This window comes from Bubalus bubalis, chromosome 3, assembly GCF_019923935.1.
Source record: "Bubalus bubalis isolate 160015118507 breed Murrah chromosome 3, NDDB_SH_1, whole genome shotgun sequence".
Taxonomy (NCBI): domain Eukaryota; kingdom Metazoa; phylum Chordata; class Mammalia; order Artiodactyla; family Bovidae; genus Bubalus; species Bubalus bubalis.
In genome coordinates, this window is record NC_059159.1 from 54,180,149 (window position 1) to 54,190,418 (window position 10,270).

Genomic DNA, 10,270 nt, shown 5'->3' on the forward strand with positions numbered 1-10,270 from the left:
GAACTGTGGTGTTGGAGAAGACTCTTGAGAGTCCCTTGGACTGCAGGAGATCCAACGAGTCCATCCTAAAGGAGATCAGTCCTGAATGTTCATTGGAAGGACTGATGTTGAAGCTGAAACTCCAATACTTTGGCCACCTGATGTGAAGAGCTGACTCATTTGAAAAGACCCTGATGCTGGGAAAGATTTCAAAGGTGGGAGAAGAAGGGGATGACAGAGGATGAGATGGTTGGATGGCATCACCAACTCAATGGACATGAATTTGGGTAAACTCTGCAAGTTGATGATGGACAGGGAGGCCTGGCGTGCTGCAGTCCATGGGGTTGCAAAGAGTCAGACATGACTGAGCGACTGAACTGAAATGAACCTTCTATGTAAGTGTCCGTGAGACCTTTCTAAATGCTGATTTATTCATGTTCTCCTCTCACTTCTACTGTTAGTGGTGCTCACCAGAGCCCCTTAGGGTCCAAATCCAACACTTTGTGGATCTAGTCAGAGTAGAAATACATACACACATGCATGCAACTCAGCATGTCACGCTGGGCTGTAAAACATTACCTCCATCTGCCTTTCTAATCGGTATCTGCACCTCTAATGAACCACTAGCTCTTCAATGGATTATAGTCTTAGACATGCCATATTTGTTTCCTGAAACTCTGTTCCTACCTTCTCAACACTAGAAAAGGTCCACCGCTTAAATGTCACCCTCTCTGTCACTCCCGTCACTACTTCTCCCATGCAAACAAATTCCCTTTTTTTCAAGGTTCTTTAACATCAAAACAAACCTCTGTTCCAGGTTTATCATTATTCATTTTTTTTCAGCATCTCCCCTCAACCAGCTACATCATAATTTCAATATCTTGCTAACCACAGAACTTGGAACAGCAACTCTGATATAGCACATGCTCAGTAAATATTGCCAAGTTAACGTATTAAGTAGGTAATGGAAGATTTTTAAAGTAATTTTACTTATCCTGTGTTCCCTATCTCACAAGGCCAGTGGTTGGGTGATTGTTGGTTGTTGAAACTACTGGACTTTACATGCAACCTGAAGCAGCTATTTTAACAGCACATTCTCCACCCCCATTCCAAATTACTTCGTGAGGCTCTCCTCCAACATTAGACTTAGTACCATCATGCCTATGTCACTTTTTTATACTTACCACCCTTCAGCAGATGTTTCCAAGAACTTAATTACCTTTGGCAGGTTTGAAAACCCTCAGGCTCTCACCTTCCTTCAACCCTGAATGGGAGAAGAGAATTCAGGTCTTGCATTGTTCTAGGAGGTCCTCTCTATGAGCTTCAAATTTCCTGATCTCTGCCCATACCTCACACACATGATTCATGGCCATGACCCTGGGGGAGAGGGTATATCCTCAGGGAGAAATTATTGGACTGAGCTCAGAAAGGGAGCTGAAATGATTCCCACTGGGGGCAAGGAACAATGGGCAAAGAGTATCTAAGTCTTTCAAAAACACTCAGTGTGTGAGAGGTCTACCTTGAGAGCAAAAAACTAACAAAACATAACAAAATTCAAAACACACATACACACACAAACCAAAATGAAAGAAAAGACAACAAAAAACACTGAAAATTGTAGATTTATGACATGTAAGATTAGGAGACCAAGATTTGAAAAACCAGATTCTCTCAAAGTTTGTGGGATTTTTTTTTTTTTTTTTTTTTTTTTTTTTTAATTTTATTTTATTTTTAAACTTTACATAACTGTATTAGATTTGCCAAATATCAAAATGAATCCGCCACAGGTTTACATGTGTTCCCCATCCTGAACCCTCCTCCCTCCTCCCTCCCCATTCCATCCCTCTGGGTCGTCCCAGTGCACCAGCCCCAAGCATCCAGTATCGTGCATCGAACCTGGACTGGCAACTCATTTCATACATGATATTTTACATGTTTCAATGCCATTCTCCCAAATCTTCCCACCCTCTCCCTCTCCCACAGAGTCCATAAGACTGTTCTATACATCAGTGTCTCTTTTGCTGTCTCGTACACAGGGTTATTGTTACCATCTTTCTAAATTCCATATATATGCGTTAGTATACTGTATTGGTGTTTTTCTTTCTGGCTTACTTCACTCTGTATAATAGGCTCCAGTTTCATCCACCTCATTAGAACTGATTCAAATGTATTCTTTTTAATGGCTGAATAATACTCCATTGTGTATATGTACCACAGCTTTCTTATCCATTCATCTGCTGATGGATTTTTTGAACCTATTGTATTATAATCATTTGAGGGGATGTTAAACCTGAGAAATGCCCACGCGGAAAATTTTGATTTAGTAGATCTTGGATGGAGCTGGAGAATTCAAATTTCTAACAAGCTTTCAGGTGAGGCTGACACTGCTTTTCTGGGGCCACATTTTGAGAACCACTAACTTTGACTTTCACTGCTCTTGTCAGCTACAATGGACAGTTCTTCTCACAGTATCACAGTAAGACAAATGGTTTGATAGCTTACTTAAAAAAATTAATTGATCCTTACATGGACAACATCATAGGTTGGAAAATATGTGTATACTACAGTGGGAAAAAATCCTATGAATCTCATTTTTTTCAATCAGATCTCAGGGTTGATTCTCCATTCATATCCAATTCTATTGCACCATCTGTAAAACTCTAGTACTCTTTATATGGGCTTCCCAGGTGGCACTAGTGATAAAGAATCTGCCTGGAAGTGCAGGAGATGTAAGAGACGGGTTCAATCCCTGGGTTGGAAAAGTCCCCTGGAGTAGGAAATGGCACCCATTCCAGTATTTTTGCCTGGAGAATTCCATGAAGAGAGAAGCCTGGCAGGCTACAATCCATGGGGCTGAAAAGAGTCAGATACAACTGAGTTATTGAGCACTCAACACAACAACACATACATTTTTAGGTTAACATTAATTAACATGATGGAAAATTATCCTTTTTAAAGAATATCTTCTTGGACTCTAAAATCACAGTGGATGGTGACTGCAGTCATGAAATCCAAAGACTCCTTGGAAGAAAAGCTATGACAAGCCTAGACAGGTTATTAAAGAGCAGAGACATGAATTTACTGACAAAGGTCCATATAGTTAAAGCTATGGTTTTTCCAGTAGTCATGTATGTCTGTGAGAGTTGGATCACAAAGAAGGCTGAGCACTGGAGAACTGATGATTTTGAACTGTAGTTTTGGAGAAGTGGAAGAGGAGAGTGAAAAAGTTGGCTTAAAGCTCAACATTCAGAAAACTAAGATCATGGCATCTGGTCCCATCACTTTTTGGCATATAGATGGGGAAACAGTGGAAACAGTGGCTGACTTTATTTTGGGGGGCTCCAAAATCACTGCAGATGGTGATTGCAGCCATGAAATTAAAAGATGCTTACTCCTTGGAAGGAAAGTTATGACCAACCTAGACAGCATATTAAAAAGCAGAGACATTACTTTGTCAACAAAGGTCCATCTAGTCAAGGCTATGGTTTTTCCAGTGGTCATGTATAGATGTCAGAGTTGGACTGTAAAGAAAGCTGAGCACTGAATAATTGAGGCTTTTGAATTGTGGTGTTGGAGAAGACTCTTGAGAGTCCCTTGGACTGCAAGGAGATCCAACCAGTCCATCCTAAAGGAGATCAGTCTTGAGTGTTCATTGGAAGGACTGATGTTGAAGCTGAAACTCCAATACTTTGGCCACCTTATGCGAAGAGTTGACTCATTGGAAAAGACTCTGATGCTAGGAGGCATTGGGGGCAGGAGGAGAAGGGGACGACAGAGGATGAGATGGTTGATGGCATCCTTGACTCAGTGGGCATGAGTTTGAGCAAACTCTGGGAGATAGTGGAGGACAGGGAAGCCTGGCATACTGCAGTCCATGGGGTCTCAAAGAGTCAGAGATAACTGAGTGACTGAACAGCAAGAAGAATAGGAGAGCAGTGAGAGGTAGGTCTGGGTACACTTCATGCTTAGGATACAAAAATAAGACATATATTCTCCTCTCAAGGAACTCACAGACTGATGGGAAAGCTAAACCCAGAAATACATATTAATAAATGCTTTTCTAGCTCTACCAGGGCAATGCTCAAAAGTTAAAAGACTGAGAAGCCATCCATGACTGGAAGAGAAGGAATACTTTGGAGAGGAGATGACATTTAAGCAGAAGTAAAGTACAAGTGTGTTAGGCATACAGAGGAGGGATAGTGTGTATCTGGCAAAAGAACAAAGGTCCAGAGATGAAATGGTACAGCATACGCTCCATGAACCCTGAAAGCCTCAACGAAGCTTGAGCACAGAAGTGGTGGGACATTTAGGTGAAGAGCAGACAAGGATCACTCTAAATAGTGTTAAGAGACCAGTCTCACAGATTTAGTTTTTACCTTCATAGATGTGGGAAGCCAGTGGAGGACATAACACAGAAGAATGACCTACAGACAAGGACCTCCATGACAGCAGGGAGGAGGAGAGAGGGGAGAGCTGAGTGGATGGACATAGCGGTATATAGCTCCTCTGTTTATTCAATTCTGTTTAGGAAAGACTGAATGAAGGCAGTTAGGGGCTTATAACTGTTCTGTGTTCATGACTCAGTCCATCCCAGCTTCAAAATTATTAAAGATGTGAGTAGGGTGGAGATCGGAAGGAGGAAGGGAAAAGGAAATGGGAGCTAATAAAGAATAAGGATAAAAAGGTAATAAGAAAAATCAGGAGTGAAAGCCAGTGAGCCACCAGAGACACACAGTTCTCTGATATCAGGACACAGGTTCAGTGAGTCTGTGGTGCCCTTGATCTCTCCCTCATGAGGCAAGATGCCTCATTATGGTGTGTGTCCTCACACATCTCATTCAAAAGCTGGAGAGGAGGAAAGGGTAGGGGACAGTTTCTTTATCTTCCTTCATCTCCTATCTCTATTCATGGAGAAGAAACCTTCTCCAAAAGCTACTTGGCTAACACATTTTTTTGTTATAATTTTCAATCCTGAATCAGATACATACATCAGGAAGCCTGGCTTCTAAATATTGTAGGAAACTGCACAGTTATGTTTGAGGACAAGCAAGAGGGAGGTGGTTGGGAATGGCTTTGGGTAGACCCCCAAGAACAAAGTCATCTTCTTATAAAGCACCTGGAATAGGGAATGAATATGATGGACCAGAGGTAAAATGTGAGGAATGTAAATGAAAGAACGAGTAAGAATTTATTCTCTAAAGAAGTACTGACCTATCACTCTCCCTACCCTACCACAAAATTTGAGCATCTAAGACAATGACAGGAAAGCAAGGTTTTTCTTTGCAGAAACAGTAACTCCAGAAAAATAGACCTCCATGTTTTAATATTCGGGTGTCCCCCAGTAAATAGTGAATATCCACCTGAACCTCTAAGATAAAGTCTAAAAGCTTTTATATGAAAGTGAAAGTGTTAGTCACTCAGTTGTGTCAGACTCCTTGCAACCCCATGGACTGTAGCCCACCTGGCTTCTCTGTCCAGGGAATTCTCTAGGCAAGAATACTGAACCTAGGTTGCATTTCATTCTCCAGGGGAATCTTCCCAACCCAGGGATCAAACCTGGGTCCCCCTCATTGCAGGCCGTGTGAGCCACCATGAAAATGCTTTCATATAGAGATGTACAAATTTGTATTTACTGCCTTGTTCTTAAGTGTAGATAGCCTAGGATCAAGAAGAGATTAAGGAAGGCCACTGAGACAAAAAGGAAAAACCAAATAAATAGGAAAATGAATGAGAAGTAAGCAGAAATGACATAGGAAACATAAGAAAAGTTTATATAAGTAGTCCATGGGGGTCACAGGAGTTGGACATGACTTTGTGATTGAATGGCAACAACAGTTCAACAAGAAAAAGCCAAAAACCCAATTTTTCAAATAGGTGATGGGATTGAATATACATTTCTCTAAAGAACGTATTTAAACGCCCTACAATAAATAATGCTCAACATGAAATGATGTTCAATATCATCAGTAATTACAGAAATGAAAATAAAAACCATGAGATACTACTTCATACCTGATAGGATAGTAGTAGTAATAGCAGTAATAAATAACAAGTGTGAGAATGTGAAGAAATTAGAACCCTCATAAGTTCCAATGGGAATGCTGCTGTATAAAACACATTCACAGTTCTTCAAAAATTACGTGCAGAATTAACCACATGATCCAGCAATTCTACTCATTGGTATATACTCAAAGGTTCTGAAAATAGGTATTCAAACAAATATTTGTTAACAAATATTAGCAGTAGCCCTAACAATAGACAAAATATGGAAATAATCAAAATGTCATTCAACAGATGGGTGGATAAGCAAAATGTACTGTATCCAGACAGTGGAATAGTATTCAGCCATAAAGAAGAATGGAGTACTCTTAAGCAAAACCAAGGGGAAACTGTCCCAGATCTAATGAGTCTAAAAAGACATGACAGCTAAATGCAACACATGGCTTCTCCCCAGATTCTCTGTGTATCAGACTTTATTGAGAAAACTGGCAAAACTTGAGTAGAAACTATTATATTCTATCAATGTTTGTTTTATATTAGTTTTAATGACTGTATGGCAGTATTGGAGGAAAACGTCTTTGTAGGAAATGCATACAAATATTAAGGAGTGGTAGGCATTGGGTTGGTAACTTACCCTCAAACTTTCAGGAAAAAAATCTACTATACTTACAAATTTTCTGTAAGTTTGAAGTTTCTCAAAGAGTGTAAAATGTTTTTAAAGTTAAACTTTTTAAAAAGTTAAGATAGAACTTGGTAGCAGAATATGATGTTATCCTCTGGATAAGAAACAATTTTTAAAAATTAGATATTAATATGAGCTAACTGGGCTTCCCCAATGGCTCAGCAAGTAAAGAATCTACCTGCAATGCAGGAAACATTGGAGATGCAGGTTCAGTACCTGGACTGGAAAGATCCCCTGGAGAAGGAAATGGCAACCCACTTCAGTATTCTTGCCTGAAAAATTCCATGGACAGAGGAGCCTGGCAGGTTACAATCCAAGGGGTTTCAGAGTCAGGCAAGACTGAGAGACTAAACACACATTAGCTAATACTAAAATAAAAGATTGATATACCTGATTACATGAAAATTAACACCAAAAATAAAGAAGACAAACCATAAACTGGGAGAAGGCATTGTAATAAGTATAGCTGGCAATAAATCAGCAACCAAATTACACAGGAACCCCTATACTACATAGAAACAGTCAGTAGAAAAGCAAACAAAAAGCATTCATGGGAAATTGCATACAATAAAAAGTGTGGAAAGAAATGTTAGAGAAATACCAATTTCTCTACAGTGAAATATTTTTACCCACTTTAATCTGCACTTCCACTTCCAGATATATGACCCAAGCCCCTCAACAAAACAATAAGTAGAAGAATATTCAGAAGAGCACTGTTTGCAACAGCAAAAACTGGAAACAATCCCTCTAAGCTTATCCTCACAAAGGAATATTATACAGCAGAGAAAATGAATAAACTACAGCCAAACAGAATAACATGTTTCATTTAGAAACATAATGTGGAGTGGAAAAAAGCAAATCCAGGAATATTATATACAATGTAATATTTGTATGAAGCTCAAAATAGCAAAATAAAACAATATGCTGATTATGTAAAAATGTAATGAGATTACTTTTCTAAGTAATGGAATGATAAACACAAAATTCAAATAAGTGGTTTCATCTGGGGAAAAGTCATGTGATGGAGAGGACCTATAAGCAGGTATAAGCTATTGGTACTCTGTGGTTCTTGAATTGAATATCATGTACATGAATATTCATATTATATTACATAGTGTTTTGAAATTACATGTTTTAAATGTAATCTTTTGCTTGTAATAATCATTATACTATGTACAGTGAAAATGTACAGTATAAAATGTACAGTGAAAAAGTGTGAATACTCATGATAATTTCAACTTGAAAATAACATGTAATTCCATAGTTCACTCAATGTTATCTCACAGTTTTTATATATGATTCTTATAATAAAACTGGGAGGCTTGGGATCAGATATTAAGATCAGTAAGTTTGCTAATAAGAAGTTATGAGTTCAAGAGAAGGCAGGTGTCTCATGCAAGGTCATCCATTTGGTAAGTGATGGGTTAGGGTCTCCAAATTAAAGCTTAAGACTCAGAATCCTAGGAAGTCTCCAATAATCCAGCCTCACACCAAAATGAGGTACTGAGAAAGAGGTCAAAATACAGGAAACAAAACTGCTCTTCTGGGGAAATTCTATCATTCTAACAGGAAACTGTCTACCAAGAAGGCAGAAAGGAGGGTGTAGCTTGCCAGAATGTTTCCACAACAACAAATGTTGCTGTCATTGGAGTGTTCGAATCATCTAACACAAACAAAAGTAAGAATTTACCTTTTTCCTCAAAATCTGGGTAAGCTGCTTATTTTCAATAGGCATTCACTTCTATGATGACCCTTATAACACATACACAAGTTATTGAAGAGGCCAGATACAGCAGCTCTCTCTCCAAATTATCAATGGAAAACAAAGCCAAAGAGAAGTGACCCACTCTCACTCTGTTTTACAAAGCAGCCAGTGCCTCCCTAATCTCTTCACTGCTGCCTGCATCTCCTGGTTCCTCAGGGTGTAGATCATGGGGCTGAGCATGGGGGTCATGACCGTGTGGCTGATGGATACAGCCTTGTCCATGGAGAAGGAGGTGAAGGGCCGGGCATAGAGGTAAATGCTTGGAATGAAGACCATAGACATGACGATGATGTGGGTGGTGCAGGTGGAAGCTGCCTTCCTCCTTGCCTGCCCTGAGTGGGACCTCAGCATCACCAGGATGGCTGAGTAGGAGACCAGGAGGAGAAGGAACCAGATGACATCCAGCATCCCGCTGTTGGAGATCACGAGGAACTCGAGGACAGAAGTGTCAGTGCAGGCGAGTTTCAGCACTTGTGGAACATCACAGTAGAAGTTATCTAGGACATTGGGGCCACAGAAAGGCAGTGGGAGCATCAGGACCAGTTGGGAAATGGAATGGATGAAGCCTCCCACCCAGCTAGCCACCACCAGCCCCACACAGAGCTGAGTGTTCATGATGGTGACATAGTGGAGGGGCCGGGAGATGGCAACAAGGCGGTCATAGGCCATCACTGAGAGGAAGAAGACCATGGCACCTCCCAGAAAGTGGAAGAAGAAGATCTGGGTCATGCAGCCCTGGTAGGAGATGGTCTTCTTCTCAGCAAGGAAGTCCACCAGCATCTTCGGGGCAGTGACTGAGGAGAAACAGAGGTCTATGACGGCCAGGTTTCGCAGCAGAAAATACATGGGTGTGTGGAGCCTGGAATCAGAGCTCACCGTGACCATGATGAGGAGGTTTCCCATGACAGTGGTTGTGTAGACAAGCAGGAACACCAGAAACAAGAAGAGGTGGAGCTCTTGAGTCTGTGAGAGCCCCAGGAAGACAAATTCTGATACACATGTGAGGTTCCCTGGTTGCATGGTGTCTTCTCCATACATGTGAAGAAAACACACCACAGACAGAGATGTATTAGTGCTCAGGGGCTCAAATTGAGTTCCAGTTCTAGATGATGGAAATTTTTGTGCAGATCATAATTTCAGATACTGATTAAATGGCTTTGCGTTTGGAGCATGTACAAGTTGGTGCTGAAATATATATTCATGCTATATCAAAAAGCCATCCAGAGACACATACAGGCTGCTTTTTAAACATTCTGTGTAGTACAGTGATGAGAAGATGCTTGGAGTCCAACAGACTTGTAGTCAAATTCCAGAGCTTCTTATTCTTGAGATTTGACCCAGAGTAAGTTATTCAAGCTCTCTGTCTCAGTTTCCAGAACAAAAGTGTTGTCTCTATGGAATGTCTAGGGGATTAAATAAGATAACACATAGGTTCCTTAAATAGTACCTGGAATATTACATGGTAATCACTCTCCTCTGCATAGTGTCCTATTGTAAGGATTTCTTGTCTTCTTCCAAGTCTCTAATACATTTTGTACCAATCATTTCTCGTGTAACAGCTAACATATCAAAATGTTAATGAACTTTTTGTTTCTAGGTTTTTCCTCCCCAATTCAACCATAACGTGTTACTGACATTATGTCTTGATCCACAATTTATTTGTGCCCTGCAGTGCTCATGCTTTGCGATAGTCAATACTCAAAAAGCATGTGGTGTTGACTCTGGGTGGGTGAACAGCTATAGGGAAATGTCCCCTCTCCCTGGTGTAGGTGGCCCCTTACTGGATGAAGCCAGGACATATATGGTGTGTGTGCTGAGACACGAGAAAGTGGAAGAGATTCTCT

General features: G+C 40.4%; 1 protein-coding gene across 1 annotated transcript; it reads right to left on the reverse strand.

The window, feature by feature from the left end:
* Positions 1–8,510: 8,510 nt before the first annotated feature.
* LOC102413888 (olfactory receptor 4D2-like) lies at positions 8,511–9,460 on the reverse strand. Its single transcript, XM_006076248.3, has one exon. The coding sequence runs from the start codon at positions 9,444–9,446 to the stop codon at positions 8,511–8,513; it is 936 nt and encodes a 311-aa protein (XP_006076310.2). The 5' UTR covers positions 9,447–9,460.
* Between the last annotated feature and the right edge of the window lie 810 nt (positions 9,461–10,270).

Bases quoted from the DNA above. Each gene is read 5' to 3' on its own strand.
- LOC102413888 (XM_006076248.3), bottom strand. From the start codon at position 9,446: ATGCAACCAGGGAACCTCACATGTGTATCAGAATTTGTCTTCCTGGGG.